Source organism: Gracilinanus agilis, chromosome 2 (genome assembly GCF_016433145.1).
Source record: "Gracilinanus agilis isolate LMUSP501 chromosome 2, AgileGrace, whole genome shotgun sequence".
Taxonomy (NCBI): domain Eukaryota; kingdom Metazoa; phylum Chordata; class Mammalia; order Didelphimorphia; family Didelphidae; genus Gracilinanus; species Gracilinanus agilis.
In genome coordinates, this window is record NC_058131.1 from 312,644,357 (window position 1) to 312,662,557 (window position 18,201).

General features: G+C 43.9%; 1 protein-coding gene across 1 annotated transcript; it reads left to right on the forward strand.

Moving 5' to 3' along the window:
• The first annotated feature begins 575 nt into the window (after positions 1 to 575).
• Positions 576 to 17,951, forward strand: LOC123235346 (WT1 interacting protein). Its single transcript, XM_044661460.1, has 8 exons — positions 576 to 1,356; positions 6,341 to 6,442; positions 12,126 to 12,193; positions 12,528 to 12,590; positions 12,874 to 13,004; positions 17,109 to 17,160; positions 17,422 to 17,490; positions 17,722 to 17,951. The coding sequence occupies exons 1-8, from the start codon at positions 576 to 578 to the stop codon at positions 17,860 to 17,862; spliced, it is 1,407 nt and encodes a 468-aa protein (XP_044517395.1). The 3' UTR covers positions 17,863 to 17,951.
• Positions 17,952 to 18,201: the final 250 nt, after the last annotated feature.

An 18,201-nucleotide genomic window follows, 5' to 3' on the forward strand; every position in this document is an offset into this window, starting at 1 on the left:
CCTTCCATCCTGCACTCGCTTCGTCGCCGGACTCGGGGAGGGTCACCCCCTTACTGCAGTTTTCATCACATTCCCTGCCGCAGCGCTCCTTCTCCTTCCACGCATTCCTGCCCCTCGCAAAGGAGTCCCTCCTTTTTCCCGGACGCGGCAGAGCCCAGAGACCCCGCGGAAGGAGAGAGGCGGGGGAGGAAGGGGCGGGGGGAGACTTCCAGGACCAAACCCGGGAGTCCAAATTCCTCCGCGTCGCGCGCTGGTTCCTGTGCGCATTCCGCGCCTCGTCTGCAGGGGCCTGGCTCCGGGGACCCCCGGCGCTCGGTGACCCCGGTCCGGCTTCTAGGGGGGCCGAGCCGGATGGGCTCCGAGGCCTGGACGATGCAGCCACCTCCGCCGCCTGGCCTCAACGTCAGCCTTAGTCTCAGCCTTAGCGGGAGGAGGAGGCTGCGGAGGTGACGACTCGGTGCCGCGGTCCGGCCGGGGCCTCCGCCTGGGAGGAGCTGGAGCCGGAGCTCCGCGCGACCCGCGCGCCTGCTTTGCCCGGAGTGGGGTGGCTCTGGGGACCGGGCCGGAGCTGGGTCATGCAGCGCTCTTCGGTGGACGCTGCCGCTCTGCTCCGTACCAGCAGGCTGCTGGCTGATCTGTCTCTGGACGACCCGGGCGCAGACAGCTGGTGCCGGGGGCGGTCAGGGCAGAGGCCCGCGCCCCCTGAAGAGGCGGCCCCGACCCGCGTCTGGAGGCTGGACGGCGGCGGCTGTCCGGAGCCCGGCGGCTTCGTAGAGCGCAGCCAGCGGCGGACCGCTTTCGAGGGCCCCAGCTCTCGCCTGGCGGCTCCCTCTCCGGAGCCCTTCACCAAGGCCGCGGGCGGCTCCCGCGGGGCCAGCCTAGCGGATCCAGAGGGCTGCGGGAGCCGGCCCTGCAGCGCCCGCACCAGCGGCATCAGCCTGGGCTATGATCAGCGACACGACAGCCCGCGCTCCAGCTGCTCCGACCCCCGGGGCCCGGGGCCTCCCGAGCCGCCCCCAGACTCCGCGAACTCTGGGCTGGCCCGGCTTGGCGCCGCCCCCACTCGCCCCGCCTGGTGCGGAGGCCCTGGGGCTGGCGGCAGCGCCCGCTCCAGCGTCTCTAGCCTGAGCTCCCGGGGCTCGGGTGCCCACGCTGACCTGCTACTGCTCCCACCCGCGCCTCCGCCCTCGGGCTTGGCGGGCCATGCCCAGCCCGCGGCAGGAGCCCGGCTTCAGCTGCCCTTCCAGGTGACCGTGGGCCGGGAAGGAGGTCCCAGCCCCGCGGAGCGGAGGCTCGAGGCACTGACCCAGGAGTTGGAAAGAGAGCTGGATCTGAGAACGAAGAAGGAATATTTTGGTGAGTGACCTTTGACCCGAATCGTTTTTTGCTGGAAGTGTTTGCTGAATCTATGTCTGGGGGCCGGGCAGGGGGCGTAGACAGTACTGGTCCACGGAACAAGGTCTGTCTAGAAATACAAGACTGCTTTTCTCTCGTAGTTCCCCTGTTGGTCCCTACCTGTTCCTTAAGTGATGTAGGAGTCCCGAAGAGGAGAAAATCAGTGTTGGGGGATCCAGGGAGGGCTTCTTCGAGGTGCCTGCTGCCTGAGATGGACCTTGAAGGGTGTGTAGGATTTGGTTAGATAAAGGGGAAGAGGAAGATTTTGGGGATGAGAAATTGCCTAGGCAAAGGTCTGGAGGCTCTAGCAGGAAAGTTTTTGGGGGCAATGAAGGAAGAGATTAATCCTGCTGGACCTCATGATGGATGAAAGGAGGTTCAGAGCAGAGATTTATTTGCAAAGGCGTTTATTGGCCATTTACTAGTCAGAGTTTGAAAATTGTGTCTCATCTGTTTCTGACCCCTCCTCCAGCCTTTAGCACATAAGACCCCACAAAAACAATTTCTGAGTAACCTGGAAAATAGGATTTTCTGATATTAAAAGTATGCTTTAGTATAAAGTTTGTAACAAGTCACATTAAAAGCATTCCTTCTTGCAATCGTTTCTCCCAGCCCCTACTTCTTATGAGTGAAAGAGGGACAGGTTGAAGATTTTAAGTGCTAGGCTAAGGAACTTATATATTTTTTCTTATAGGCAATAGAGGATCATTGGAACCTTTTGAACAGGGAAATGACTTGGCCATATTAGGATTAGGCTTTAGGAAGATTATTTTAGCACACGTGTGGAGGATGAATTGAAGATCGAGGAGACTGGAGTCAGGAAGGACTCTCAGAACAGATTCTTAAGAGATAGTTGGCCAAAATAGGGTAATTGGCCCTGTGAGTAGAAAGAACATAGATGAAAGAGATGTGTAGGAGAATTGACCAGTTAGTTGGATGTGTGACCAAGAAGAGAACAGAGTCAGACACCACTGAGAACTTGAACCTGGTGTACCTGCCCAGGGACTTTCTGCTGTACTCAGTTTTATGACCTTTTTCCTTTCCTAAACCACATACAAACAACTAATTAGGACATTGGACAAGTAATGCTTCTAGAATTGTCAAACGTTTTAGTTGCAGTTTGATTTAGGGGGCCCCTGTAGAATCAGCTTCCAGGTTGTCAGCAAATTCGGATTTTCATATTTTGGGTTTATTTGAAGAGAATATAACTCTATATGTAGTGGCCAAAAAGTCTTAGTGCAATTTTCTAAAGCTCAAAATTGAACTAAGACTTTTGGGATACTATATATTATATATTATATAAGTTCCTGGGTCTTTTCCCATTAAATTGGTCTCTGCCCCAAACATTCAACTGTTCTATCCCTCATACACTCTTCTCAGGTGGTACCCAGTGGAGAGTTCTAGCTCTTGGAGTTGAAGATTCAGTTCAGTTCTGCAAACATTTATACAAGTGTCTGTCATAGCTGGGCTCTTGTTTGGTCCAAGGATGCAACGATAAACAGCAATCTCAGACCCGAGAGAACCTGCAGTCTAATATAGTAGATGGGTGTGTGTGTGTGTGTGTGTGTGTGTGTGTGTGTGTGTGTGTGTGTGTGTGTATAGCTCATGTTATAGGTCATTCCTAGATGTGCTTTTGATGTGACTCACATATCATCTATGTGTGTGTGTTGTCTTCCTTTTGAGGTAGATAGTGCAATGATTATCCCTATTTTACAGATGAAGAAAAGACTTTTAAGAGGTTAAGATTCTTAAGAGTTTGTTCATGATGACATAGCTAGTAAGTGTCTGGAGCAGGATTTGAACCCAGGTTTTATGATTATTGGATTATTATTTTGATTGTTCTGGACCTGTAAACTACTTGTTTTGCTTTTGTCTTAATATCTCCAGTGCCTAGTACTGGTCTGGCATTTAGGAGTCACTTAATAAATAAATTGTTGATTGGTTGACCTGTTTGATTTGGGAACTATTTTATGGAGGCAGAGCAAGGCTGAGGTCAGAATTTTTCCTGAGACTGGCTGTCCTGGCAAATTGGAAGTACTCTGGGTCCTTTAGTGGTCTGGATGCTCTTATCTGTTCTAATGGTCTGAGACAGAGACTGGTGGACATTGTGGGTGAGGGTGTATTGTTTATGTTATGGACAAGGAGCTCTGGTCAAGTTAGGTTGGTGGTAGTAAAAAACCTGTTGAGGTGGGGGGGAGCCAGTCAGTCTTGGGTTTTGTTAGTATAAGAGAAAGAGACATTTTGGAGGGATAGTCAATTAATGTAGTCATGGGGTCTCCCAGGTGGGTAGAATTCAAGGAATGTTTCCTTGTGATTATGGGCCAGTACAGGGCTGAAAGGAGGGGTGTCCTGGGAAATGAGCTTCTGGGACTTAATGGTATTCGTGTTTTCCTGTCCTCTGTGATACCTCCTTGATAGAGTTATTCCTTACCCCAGGAAGGAAGGGAGTTCTTTGTTCTTGGAGGCCAGATGGGTATAAATCTGTCGACCCTTGGTGTTTTTTTGCTGCCTGCTGTCCCACACAGAATTTGGATTTGGGATGGTACCATAATGACCTCCTATTGATGTCTGTCATTGAGGCTGGGCTGGAGGGAGGATGGAAAAAAGGAAGCTCAACAGACAGAAGGTTAAGCATAGGGACTGTCAGTAATGTTGCCAGTCTGAACCCTGGGAGTGCAGGGATTGAGTTCTGTTCATCCTCCAGTTTCTATTTCTCCACATGAAGCACTACCATATGGCTCCTAGAATCATAGAATCACAATTCAGTTAAATAACTGTTGATTGAACACCTATTCTATGTGAAAGCTTGAGAGATGAAAAGATGCTGCTTGGGAGACCTTAAATAATTCATCTGACTTCCCTGGGATTCATATTCTTCTGCATCTAAGAAACAATAATAGTAAAGACTCACATTTTTCATAGTGCTTTAAGGTTTGCAAAGTGCTTTCTTCCTAACAGCTCTGTGAAATGCAACTGTTATTATCCCTGTTTTGCAGATGAAGAAACTAAGAGTCTAAGAAGTTAAAGGATTTGTTCATGATATTATAGTTAAGAAGTCTTTGGAGTCAGGATTTGAACTTGGGCTCTTGACCCTAAAGCCATTGTTCTTTTTTCCCCCCCTAGGGACCTGTGGTGTAGGGAATTTCCAGTGTGGAAACTCACTCCACTAATGAAGTCAGTGTGTTACAGAGGAAAGAGGATTGGCTTTAGAGTCAGAAGACCTCAGTTCAAATTCATCCCTGGTGCTTACTGTCTTTGTGACTTCTGGCTTGGCCCTTAATCCCTGTGAGCCTTGGTGTCCTCCTCATTTGTAAAGTTAGAGGGTTGGACCAAGTGGTCTATGAGGTCCTTCCAGCTCTCAACTATGACTTTATGATCCCATGATACAGCTCCTTAGCATTAATCTTAGGGAATTTTCTGGGACATGATCACACAATTGGTATATGACAGGTAGGTCTTGAATTCAGGTCTTTCTGACTCCAAGGTTTGCCATTAGCCTGTTGGATTAGATGTTTTTTAAAAGATCTCTTCTAGTTACAAATCAGGGGTTCTTTGTCTTTTTGTGTGTGTCATGCCTTCCTTTGGCAGGCTAATGAAGCCTATGGATCCCTTTTCAGAATTATGTTTTTAAGTGCATAAAATATATAGGATTACAAAGAAAACCAATTATGTTAAAATATAGTTATCAATATATATTTTTTAAAAGTTCACTGATCTCTGACCAAAAACCTCTGCTCTTAAATGTTTTGATTCTATGAGAGAAAGACAGGCTGGTTGACCTCATGGGGTTCTTAGTCAGTTTTGGGGGAGAGAGGAGGAAGAGATACAAATGTGGAACTGTAGTATGGGGTAGATTGTGTAAGTGGTGTGTGAAAGAAGTATGTATATTGGAGGTACTGTTTGAGCTCTAAAAGGGGAAGGAAGCACTTCTGGCTGAGGGAGGGAGAGACCAGGGAAAGCTTCTTAGAGGAATGGCATGGGACCTTAAGTATCAGTAGGCCAATGCTCTCATTTTATTTTATTTTTTAATTAAAAAAAACCCTTATCTTCTGTTTTAGTATCATTCTAAGACAGAAAAGCAGTGAGAGCTGGGCAATCAAAGTTAGGTTTTCCCAGGGTCACATTGATAGAAAGTGTCTGGGGTCAGATTTGAACCCAGGTCCTCTTGACTTCAGATCTGACACTGTCTGCTGAGCCACCTAGATTCCCTTAATTTTCTTATTTTAAGCAGAGGCCCAGGGAGGGAAATTAACATTATAGAACTCCAGTGGAAGAGTGAGGACTAGAACACAGGTGTCTTAGTTCTAGCCCAAATATTACCTGTTGTAATTGGAAACACACTCTTTTCTTTTATCCTTCAACCAATGTTACTGGAGGTAGATGGATAAATAATAATATGTTTATATAGTACTCTATAGTTTACAAAGTGATTTTATCATAGCAATCTTATAAGGTGCATAGTGTAAGTATTCTGAGCCTCATTTTACAGACAAGGAAATTGAGGGCCATAGAGCACAATTGAAGTGGTCAAGCTCCTAGCCAATATCAAACCAAGATTCAAACTCAGGTCTTCTAACTATGAGTTGAATGCTTCTTCTCTTCACTTACACTGTCTCACCAAAGAATGACCTTGTCCTGGGCTAGGAGTAGGGATGATAGAATTTCTTGGTTCAAAGGAAGAAATTCTCATATAGGGTTGGTTTTCTCTGGTAGTGAGGTATATAGAATTTGTGAGGGAGGAGTTGACTCTGCCTTGAGGCTTAGGGCTGAGAGCTCTGAGTGGGGTCTTTATGTGGTGATGGTCAGATATGTCACTGAATCTGCTACACCTTGGGAAGGAGGAAACGTATGCACGGAGGGGAGGCCAAGCAGCAGATCCATCAGATTGGGAGGTTAAGTATTCTGCCGTGATCTGCTAAATATTCTTTTTCTTTCCCTCCTTTAGGAATTTGTATAAAGTGCAGGACGGGCATCTATGGTGCAAGTCAGGCCTGCCAAGCTATGGGGAGCCTTTACCATACCAACTGCTTCACCTGCTACTCCTGCGGTAGGTGCACCAGACTGGGCAGATAGGCACCTGTAAAGGGGCACACGTTTCGCTCCTTGAAATAGGAGGTACCAGGTAAAGGACACGTGGACATACAATCAGGAAACATAGGGGCACATATGTAAAAATGTGTATTTACTTATTAGTGGCAGATAGGAGGACATACATGAAGAAGATTGAAGCAGGAGTGATCCGGAGATCCTTGTTGGAGTGACACAGGGAACTCTGGATTGGTCTCTAGTGACTGGAGTTCCATCAGAGATGATTAGTGACAGCATCTGCTGGGATGGACTCTAGTGGAGGGACTTCTCTCCTTGTGGTATACAAGAGCTGTGGAAATGACTCCACTCATATCTTTTGGACTCCTTCTTCTTTGCATTTGCTTTCCTTCTCTTGGACTTCCAGCAATTTAGAAAGGAGGAAAGGGGAGTTTCTGCTATCTGTCTTGTTCCTACTCTTTAGGCAGTGATGACTTTTTGGAAGTCCAAGAGAGTGAAAGAGGAGTCCAAAAAAGATGGATAGGGTCATTCCTATAGTTCCTGTGAAACATGGAAAGGCTGATGAGGAAGAATGTGTCCTTTACAAGAGTCCATCTTCCCTGATGTGCAGTGACCAGTTATTTTTGAAGCAAGGATCTCCTGGTTACCCCTCCTACACATGGGGACCAACAAGAGTCAATATTTACACTAAGACAATGAGTATGATGGAAGTGGAGATATAGGAATGCAGTGATTGGCTAGAGGAGTGGGCTTTGCTGTCCATGTCCCTTCTTAGAATCATGTCAGTGTTGGGATTTTTCTGGGAAGCCAAGGGGCCTGAGGCCAAATGTGAGGATCAGTTGTTAGATTATTTGCTTAAAAAGAATTGTAATGATATCTTTTAATTTTATATCGCCTACATTTCCTTTATATTGCCTACATATCCTTTATATACTGCTACTCCTGAGAAGAACCATCCTTAACAAAGAGTAAAAAAGTAAGTCAAACTAACTCCCAAGTTGAAGGAGGCTGAGGTTCTCAGCAATATTCCATTATCTGCCCCTCTCCCCTCAAAAGAAAGTAAAGGAGGTCCCTTCTCATATTTCTCTTTGGGTCTAAACTGGTCATTATATTTCACAGTTTTTAGTTGTTTAGTTGTTCTTTCCATTAATATTGTTGTAGTTGCTCTTATATTATTTTCCTGGTTCTGACCTCATTATATCAGTTCTTGTGTCTTTCCATGTTTTTCTATATTCACATTCTTTCTTACAACACATTAATATTTCAGTATATTCATGCACCTCAACTATTTTTTGTCATTTCTCCAATCCACAAGTCATTTGCTTATTTTTAAAAAACATTTATTAATATTTATTTTTTAGAAAAGTTAACATGGTTACATAATTCATGCTCTTACTTTCCCCTTCACCCCACCTTTCATCCCCCCCTCCCCATGGCTGATGCACATTTCCACTGGTTTTAACATGTGTCATTGATCAAGACCTATTTCCAAATTGTTGATAGTTGCATTGGTGTGGTAGTTTCGAGTCTACATCCCCAATCATGTCCGCCTCAATCCATGTGTTCAAGCAGTTGTTTTTCTTCTGTTTCCATTCCTATAGTTCTTCCTCTGAATGTGAGCAGTGTTCTTTTCCATAAATCCCTCAGAATTGTCGTGGGTCATTGCATTGCTGCTAGTACAGAAGTCCGTTACATTCTATTTGATATTGGTTGGGGTGGGGTGGGGGAGAAGGAGAGGGAAGGGGGCAGCTGGGTGGCTCAATGGATTGAGAGCCAGGCCTAGAAATGGGAGATCCTAGGTTCAAATCTGGCCTCAGACACTTCCTAGCTGTGTGACCCTGGGCAAGCCACTTAACCCCCATTGCCTAGCCCTTACCATTCTTCTGCCTTGGAACCAATACGTAGTATTGATTCTAAGACAGAAGGTAAGGATTAAAAAAAAAAAAAGAATTATTTTGATGGGATAAAATAGTAGGAGAAAAGCCAGTCCTATGTTTTTTTCAATTTTGTTGGTTTAGGGATGTTGTCCTTAAGGGTATGTCTTACTTCAGGCAGGTCCAGTGCCCAGACAGAATGAAGGCTGTCCACTCTGTCACTCTGAATTCTGTCACTGCCCTCGGGATTTATTGGTCTATGACCTATTACAGCCCTGGGGATACTGTCCATATTAGCAAACTAAGCCTAGGGGGGCTGGTACCCATGTAGGAAGTGTAGGTGGGCTTAACCTATGCTAGGTAAATCATCTTCCTTTCCTTTTTTAGAGTTAGAACCTAGCCAGGGGCTTATAGGTGTCATTAACAATAAGTGAAGAAAAATCAAAGATTGATGTCTTGGTCACTGGGACCTCCACTGTGAGGATAACTAAGAGTGAGTGCTAATTACTTCTGTTGGTTGAATAGATGTGTACAATCTCATCATCTGTAAAATGGAGATAAATACTGCTGCCCTGCTTCTTCTTTACTATGGCAGTGGTGAGAGTTCATTTACTCATTCATCTATTAATTCTTTTTTTCTCTCCAAATAAATACTTTATTTGTAATTTAAACCCTGACCACCATTATCACATCCCAATAACCCCTTTTTCCACAATGGAAAACTCCTTTCTAACAAAGGTACATAGTTAAGCAAAACATCAACTCATTGGTCTTGTTCGATTATATATGACTTATTCTATATCTATTGATCATAATCTCTTTGCTGAGAGGAGCTAGGAATGCTTCACTGACAGCCCTTTGAAGTCATGCTTAGTCACTGCATCGATTAGAATTCTGATGTTCTTTCAGTGTTTTCTTTACATTTTAAAATCTAGTTATTGTATAGATTGATGTCTTGGTTCTTTATTTCATTCTGCATCCATTCATACAAATGTCTTTTTCTCAGAATTTCTCATATCATTACTTATGTCACAGTAACATTCCATTGCAGTCATAAACCACTATTTTCAAATAAATATTTTTTAAAGCCCCTGCTGGGTACAGCACATTGTGTAAGGTGTTGGGAGACACACAACATTAAGTTAAGATAGTCCTTCTTCTGATGATCCTTCTAATAGGAGGACAAGATTCACGCAATGTAGTGTTGTATATTATAATTGCACTAGGGACTTGCAAAGCAGAATGATTCTTTTTTTTAATTAAAAAACTTCTAATTAATTAATTAATTTAGAGCATTTTCCCATGGTTATAGGATTCATGTTCTATCCCTCCCCTCCTCCCACCCACCCCCCATAGCCCACACACAATTCCACTGGGTTTTACATGTGTCATTGATCAAGACCTATTTCTATATTATTGATATTTGCGCTAGGGCGATTGTTTAGTGTCTATATCCCCAATCATATCCCCATCCACCCATGTGATCAGGCAGTTGTTTTTCTTCTGTGTTTCTACTCCCACAGTTCTTCCTCTGAATGTGGATAGCGTTCTTTCTCATAGGTCCCTCATAGTTGTCCTGGATCATTGCATTGTTGCTAGTAGAGAAGTCTATTACATTCTATTTTACCACACTGTATCCATCTCTGTATATAAGGTTCTCCTTGTTTTGCTCCTTTCACTCTGCATCAATTCCTGGAGGTCATTCCAGTTCACATGGAATTACTCCAGTTTATTATTTCTTTGAGAACAATAGTATTCCATCACTACCAGATACCACAATTTGTTCAGCCATTCCCCAATTGAAGGGCATACTCTCCTTTTCCGGGTTTTTTGCCACCACAAAGAGTGTGGCCATAAATATTTTTGTACAAGTCTTTTTCCTTATTATCTCTTTGGGGTATATAAACCCAGCAGTGGTTTGATTGGATCAAAGGGCAGGCAGTCTTTTAGCGCTCTTTGAGCATAGTTCCAAATTGCCATCCAGAATGGTTGGATCAATTCACAACTCCACCAGCAATGCATTAATGTCCCAATTTAAAGCAGAATGTTTCTTAAAATTTAAGGGGGAAGATTGTTATTGTCTGAGGATCAGGGACGACCTCATAGAAGATGTGGCATTTAAGTTGAGCTTTAAAAGATGCGTAGAAATTCAATAAGTGAACAGAGAGAGAGAAGACATTCTAGGCTTAGGGAACACTGAACAAATGCATGAAAGACGGAGAATACTATGGGTTTTTGGGAGAAAGAGCAAACTATTTACCTAGAACATGGAGTTTATATAGGCTAATAATATGAGATAAGACTGGAAGGCAGTGCAGTACTAGATTGGGAAGGTCCTTAGATGCTAGGCAAAGGGAATTAGAACTTTATATAGTTGGCAGTAGGTAACTACTGAAAGTTTTTGAGTTGAGTGGAATGAATATTTCTGTAGGATGATTATTCTGGAAGTGATAGGAAGACTGAATTGGAGGTAGAGAATGTAGGGGTAGAAAGAAGCTATTGCAGTTGTACAGGTGGATAGTAATGAAGGCCTATTCTAAGGTGATGGATATAGATATAACAATGAGGAGGGGACAGACGTCAGAGATGTTGTGGTGGTAGAACTAAAATAAATGTAAGAAGTGAGGGAAAGGGAAGAGACAAACCAATCCTGGATACTTAATAGCCTGGGTTCCAGTAGAAATTTGGGTCTTTTCAAGTAGACATTGGTCCATTTATGATTATTCTTTGTGAATTCATGCAGTTGTGAATCCTTCTAATACTTCACTCATTTAGCTCACATTTCTCATCAGCTCTACTTGATTATTCTTTCCAGAACCTCAAATTCATCTTGTACAAAAACCAAATTTTCATCAGAATTATTTGGATTTGTGTCTTCAGAATTTCTTTTATTAAAGCATTTCATCCCTCTTGGTGTGACTTCCCCTTTAGAATTTTATGGACTATGATTCTCTTTTCTCTGAAATCTTTGCTCTTCCCTCTCCCAAAATCTAGGATAAATTTCAAATTATGTGCAACTTTCCTCTTCTATAAGATGAATTCTGTGATGAAGTCATTATATCTCAAAGTTCCCGTCCTTTTTACATCAGCAACTATTCTTTCCTGTTGGTTACAATCAGATACAGAATATCAGTTCCCCTCCTTTCATTGTTAAAGGATTAATTTTTTATATAGCAAGTCAGAAATCTGTTAATTTCTTTGCTTGTGGTGAAAGCAGAGTTTAGGCAGATGTCCAGGGAATTGAAGTTTCTCATTATTGCTACATTATGCCTCCATGCCAGATTTGTGGTGATTCTTGAGCCTTTCATCTACTTGCTATTTCTGTCTGGGTGGACTTCAATATCCATTAATCTTCTCCTTTGGTTCTTAGATTTCTTTATCCATTATCATTTTAATCTAGTCTTCCAAAAGTATCTTTCAATCTTAAGTCCTATCCCTTTAAATGTCACTGATATCTTTGAAATCATATTTACCTTTTTTAATGATATAGCAAAAGGCACCGAAAAAGAAGGGGCATATGAATAGGAGGAGAATCAGAGTGGAGCTTTGCCCTGGAAGGTAAGGGATATCTAGGGAGGGGAGTGACCAGTAGAGTCAAATAGAATAGAGAAGTCAAGGATTATGAAGACTGAGGAAGATTGTATTTAGGAGTACAGAGATTGTTGGTTACGTTGATCAGATCAGTTTTGGAGGGGTTTAGCTCTTCCTTTCTCCTTGTCCCTTACCTTTGGGGTACTACATTTTACAGTAGTACCAATTTTTGCCATAACCTTAATGATTGTTTTCTTGTTCCCTCTACTTCTTTCATAGGGAGAAGACTCCGGGGAAAGGCATTCTACAACGTAGCTGGGAAAGTCTACTGTGAGGAGGACTTTCTGGTGAGTCAGGATTTTGGTAGTCTGGCCTCTGTGAGACTGATGTTGGTGGGAATGCTTATGGAAATGGAAATGGAAATGGGGGATGATGACTCCTGGCTGGGATGGCTTTTTTTTTCCCCTCTACTTTTTCGAGATGAGACACTTTGGTGATCTCCCTTCAGATAAGAAGGGGCATATGGAATAGTCAGCTTCCTCTCCTACTATGTCATGACTAAGGACAGGAAGATAGGGGCAGGACAATTCCTTGGAGCAGGGCGTTTTGAGAGGATGGGAGGGGTTCTTTAGCACTGACTGGTAACATGACTGGTTATAGGTTTTCTGTCCTCACTCTCAGTACTCAGGGTTTCAGCAGACAGCCGACAAGTGCTTCGTGTGTGGACACCTCATCATGGAGATGGTAAGAAAACCAGCTCCTTCTTGCCCAAGCCCCTGGATCACCTACTTCAGGGGCCTCCGGAACTTCTCTCAGAAGTTTCCTTTGTTTGTTCTATGACTCCCAGAGGCTCCACTGAAGCCTGTTCCCTGGGTAGGGGTGTGGGTGCCTCCTGAGAGAACCAGGTCTTTCTGTGGGAATTTTTCATGTCTGTGTTTCTGAATGTGTGTCTCTGTTTCTTGCCTTCCTTCTCTCTCTGTGTTGTCTTTTTCTCTTTCTGTCTCTTCTCTGTCTCTTCTGCCTCCAGATTCTCCAGGCCCTTGGGAAGTCCTACCACCCCGGCTGTTTCCGATGTGTTGTATGTAATGAGTGCTTGGATGGCGTCCCTTTCACCGTGGATGTCGAGAACAATATTTACTGTGTCAAAGATTATCACACGTGAGTGATTTAGAGACTATGGGGCCAAGAGCCTAGTGTGATACTGTGACAGGTGTGACCCTACAACACATGTGTGTATGATATATTTGTAGCCCCTGGTCTAAAGGCATGATGCCCTATTGTATATTATAGGATCATAGGAAAAACATTAGAGGTCATTTTACCCCCTCATTTTACAGATGTAGAAAATGAGGCTAAGAGGTCAAGTGATTTGTCTAGGGTCACACCAGAACTAAGAGACTGAGCTGGGGTTTGTGCCCATATTCTTTCTCTCAAAATCTAGTAATCTAACCACTGCCCTAAGGCCTTTCCCCATTGTAAGACTATGACCTGGCCTTGCACTGACCTGTGTATTGGTTTCATTGTCCTGCCTCATTGCGAACCCCTTGCTCATTGTGATGTTTCTCTGGCTTGTTTGTCACTACTGGCTTCCCTGTCACTGTCTTTGATTCTGTGAACCTATTTCTTAGATTGAAGCATTAAAGATTTTGCCCCCCTTATTCTTTTCAATGCAGATAGGGTCTAATAACCTTATCAATTATAATAATAACTCATCCTTAAAGCATTTTACAGTTTACAAAGCACTTTCATTGCAACAAACCTTTGTAATAGTTTTTGTCTTTCACCCCATTTTACTGATGCTGACACTGAGACTCAGGGAATTTTAAGTGACTTGCCCAAGGCCACACAGCTATGAAGTGCCTGCCACTCCTCCCTAAGTTCTGAGTTTGTTATTGTTCAGCCCAGGGATCCTGTGAGTCTTTAAGTGTGACCGATGCTTTTAGATACCACTTTTCTTCCTGTTGTGGGATCTTAGCTTGTTTCTCTGTTTTGTTTCCTTGGAGATTAAACCCTGGATGACTCTTGTGCCTAGGGCTGAGCCAGGCTTTGTAGAACATTGCCTATCTGGCTATTTCAGGCCATGGAACACTCTCAGATGTCATATCCATATGTGGAGGCCTAACCCTCTTGGGATCCCAGGTTATGGAATCATAATCTCTAGTTTGGAAGAGTCCTCACAGTTTTGTAGTCAAACTGATAACTGGGCTGGGGCCCCTGTGAAACATTTTATTCAAGTGAACAAGCATTTAATAAGCACTTATAGTATACAAGGCACTGTGATAGGCATGGAGGATGCAAAGACAAAATGAAAAATCAGTCTTTGTCCTTAGAAAGCTTTCATTCTACAGGGAAGTATGGCCTATAAATAGCATATAAAAGTAAATACAAGATATTTTGAGACTAGCAGTCATTTAACCTCTCTGTTGGAAGATCTCCAGTGATAGGAAACTACTCACCCTCTCAGAAGAGTTCATTTGACTTTTAGAAATCTGATTCCCTTTAATGTCTATCTATTGTCCCTATTTCTGGATCCTGAGGCCTAGCAGAATAATTTTATTCCTCTTTCATGCGTGGCCCTTCAGGTGCTTGAAGGCTTCTGTTGTATCCCTCCCAAGTCTGCCCTTCTAGTCTTCTGTAGGCTAATTTTCCCCAGGTTCTTTCCCAGATGCTTTTATAGCATAGCTGTCAGTCTTTTCTTTTCCTGGTGCCCTCCTCAGGATGCACAAGAGTATATCAGTGTCCTTCATGACTTAGTATGGAGAGTCTCCTAGACTTGGAGGAGGGAAAGTTTGGGCTCATCCAGTCCCTGATAACAACCAGCTGTGTGGTTTTAGGCAAGTTGTTAACCTCTTTGAATCTTATGGCGACAGTAACATCTGTATTCAAATGAGATAATCTAAGTAAAGGGCTTTGAAATCTGTAAAATGCTATGTAAATATTAATTAGTGTTACTTAAGAGATATAATGTCCAAAGTTGATTATTATTGATTTAGTCTGACCAGGTCAGAGGCAGGACAGGGCAACAAGCATTTGTTAAGTACCTGCTGCACAGGGACTGTGCTAAGAGCCAAGGATTCAATGCAAGCAAAAGAAAGACAGTCCCTACTTTCAAGGAGCTTACATTTGAATGGGGATGACAGTACCCAGAAGGCAGTTGAAGGGGTTGGAGTGAGGTACTCATACTGGGGCATGGCCAGGAAATTTGGAGGGGAATGAAGGTTGACTAGTCTGGGCCCCCAGTAAAATGAAGCCTTGAAAGGGACTCACCAATGGAGGAAGGGGTCTGGCATGGAAGGAGGATGTTCCAAGGTAAGAAGGCCATGAGGAAGAATGGGTGTGCTAGGGTGATACTGCATCTGAGACCTTGTGGTCTAGCCTTGGTTTCTTTATCCTGTAGTTATGCATTTGATTTTTAAAAACTCCATTCTTTGAACTTTACAATTTTCACCATTAAATTTCTCTTTCTAGTTGGCCAATTGTTCTAGTCCAGTGATGGCGAAACTTTTAGAGACAGAGCACTGTGCTCTGACCTCCCCCTACCTTCCTCCTCTCCCCACCTTACCTCTCTATCCCCATCCCAGACAGGGAGGGAGGAAGCACTCCCATTGGCTGCTAGGCAGAGAGATGGGTGCAGTGAGGAATGTCCTCAGGGGCATGGAGAGGGGGGAAGGGATCAGCTCTTCCCCAGTCCCTCTGGCTTTCTAGTAATAAACTCTGGTGGATGATGGCATGTGGGCCAGTAGGGACAGGATATGGCATATAGGCAAATAATTATATTACAAAATACTTGTCTTTTAGAACCATATGCAGCTTGAATACTTTACCTCTCTAATGGATTTATTAATTATTTCCTGTGTCATTCTGAGATTGTTCTCCAAACTTTACAGACATAAGCTACATTGTCTCAGCAGTCATACCCACATGTTTTCTCATTACTTTGGGATGTAATTCATCTTGGCCTGTTTGCTTCAAACTTAGAGAATAGCAGCCCAATCTCCCTGCTCATTCAGAAATCCTCTGAGCAACATCCTTGGCAAATGGCTATGCAACTTTTCTTTAAACACCTTGATTGACAGGGAGCTCAGTGTCTCATAAGGTAGCTCCATTCACTGTTGGGAAGCCCTGATCATTAGAAAGTGTTCTTCCTTAAATTGATCTAAAACCTGCTTCTCTATAACTTCTAGCCATTGGTCTTGGTTTTTCTCTTTGGAGCAATTCCTTCTTTCCCAGGACAGTTCTCTGGATTTTGAAGATAGCTATTATTTTCTCCCTTAAGTGCTTTTTTTTTTTTTAATGGTAAACCTCTTTACTTCATCCAATCTTTAATCACAATAGTAGTACTATACTGCTATGATAGCTGACATTTAAATAGTGCTTTAAGGTTACAAAGGGTTTTATGTATATTTTCTCATTGGTTGCCTCCTTTTACCCATGAGATGAGTAGGAGAGATATTATCCCTATTTTATAGATGAGAAAACTGACACTTAGGCTAAGTCCCTTGCTATGGTCACATAATTAGTATGAGAGGCAGCTCCTGTGTGCTTCTGTGCATGTTATAAGATTAAAAATTTTTTGTATCCAGTACTCCAAGATTTATAAGAATTATTAATAATCACTTGAAGTAGAGGAATGTGATAGCCTGAGTAAAGAGGAGTTTACCCAGACTGTATTCGTGGGAGAAGAGAGAGAAGAGGGTGGAGTTTTTTTAGTTAGAAAACATAAGGATGTAACAAGAGGATGAAAGGAAAGGGACTCTGGGAGATGAAGTCCAGGGGTACAAAATTCTGATTACACAATGTGTTTATAAGATGGGGATCTTCTCCCCCAAGCCTACCTGATCCTCTGTATGTGTTCACCTGTTAGATGGAATTCCTGTTTGGGTTCTGTGTAAGTTACAAGATTCAGAAATAATAGGAATTGTTGTACAAGTCTAAGTAGAGGATGCAATGAAAAACCTGGAAAGAGACTAAGAGGGAACCAAGAAACCAAATAGTGAAGAAAGCGCTCAAGCATCTGGTGGTGGTGACAGAGGTGGCAGTAGCAAGCATGGCAGGAAGACTGAGAAAGTTCTGGGGAAAATGAGGGAAGTGGCTTTGTGCCTGTGCATATTATGGATGTAGGGTGCCCTGTAAAGAAGGAGCCTGGCTTGTGGCTCCATCTGAGGCACTAGAACCCAGGAAGATATCTTTGAGTTGCTGGCATACAGTTTCTCAGCTTCTGACTCCTATTTCTGTCTTTCTCTTTTTTTTTTTTCCCTTCAGCGTTTTTGCACCCAAATGTGCCTCATGCACCCGGCCCATCCTTCCTGCAAAGGTAGGGATGATTATAGCTTTGTGATTTGAGTACCTTGATTCTTCTATCAGCCTCATTACCGGGGTCCACTTAGGCCAGGGTCTCTGCCAGCCAGAGACTGGAGGTGGGTAGTGAGGTTGGGGTTAGGAGTGTGTCCTGGATAGTTCAAGCACATTTACACAGTCTAGCCCTGTAATTATGTACAAAGCCTCTGAAGCACAGGCATGAATTTGTGCATGTGAGCGTGCACACCTGTTGATTACCTTATATCTTTTTCATTAGGGCTGTGAAGAGACTATCCGGGTGGTGTCAATGGATAGAGATTATCACGTGGAATGTTATCATTGTGAGGTATTTCCAGGGGATTTCTGTGGGGCTTGGGGAAGGCCCTTCTGACCACTCCTGATGGTAGGGAGGAGGCTCAAGCACCAGATGGGGAACGGGCTCAGAGTGGGACGTGGTCCCGGGATGGAGATGTCAATGGGCCTGTGGGGCCTTAGAATGCTGGCCCTGGGGTAGAGGCTAACACGGAGGTGATCGGTCACGAGTCCTGACATGGCTCTCATGCGTCTCATTCCTCAGGATTGTGGGCTCCGTCTGAATGATCAAGAAGGCCGTCGCTGCTATCCCTTGGAAGGTCACCTGCTGTGTCGGAGCTGCCACATGGGTCGCCTCCCCTCCCCAGCCTTGCCCAACTATACTATGCACATGACGGAGCTCTGATGAAGTCCCTTTTGGATCGGGGCCCATGCCCAGACCCAGGGGTGTTTTTCAATTCCTTAACCAGGTGCTTCTTTAGGTCTCTCCCCTACCTGCCACCTAGGAGGGTTTCTGGACCTTCTCACTGGTCGCCTCAGACATATTTAACCCTCTTCTCTTGGGGCTTTTATATCCTGAGAGATCACTGTGGAATGGAACCAGTTCCTACAAGTTTCTTCATGCTAGGGCTGGGCTGGGCCCTTATACCCCCTTGCCATGAATTAATTTGTGCCACTTTTTCCTTTTGATTCTGGAATGGCAGCCTTGTGGCCTCATCCCCATTGTGCCTTGAATCAGCAAATC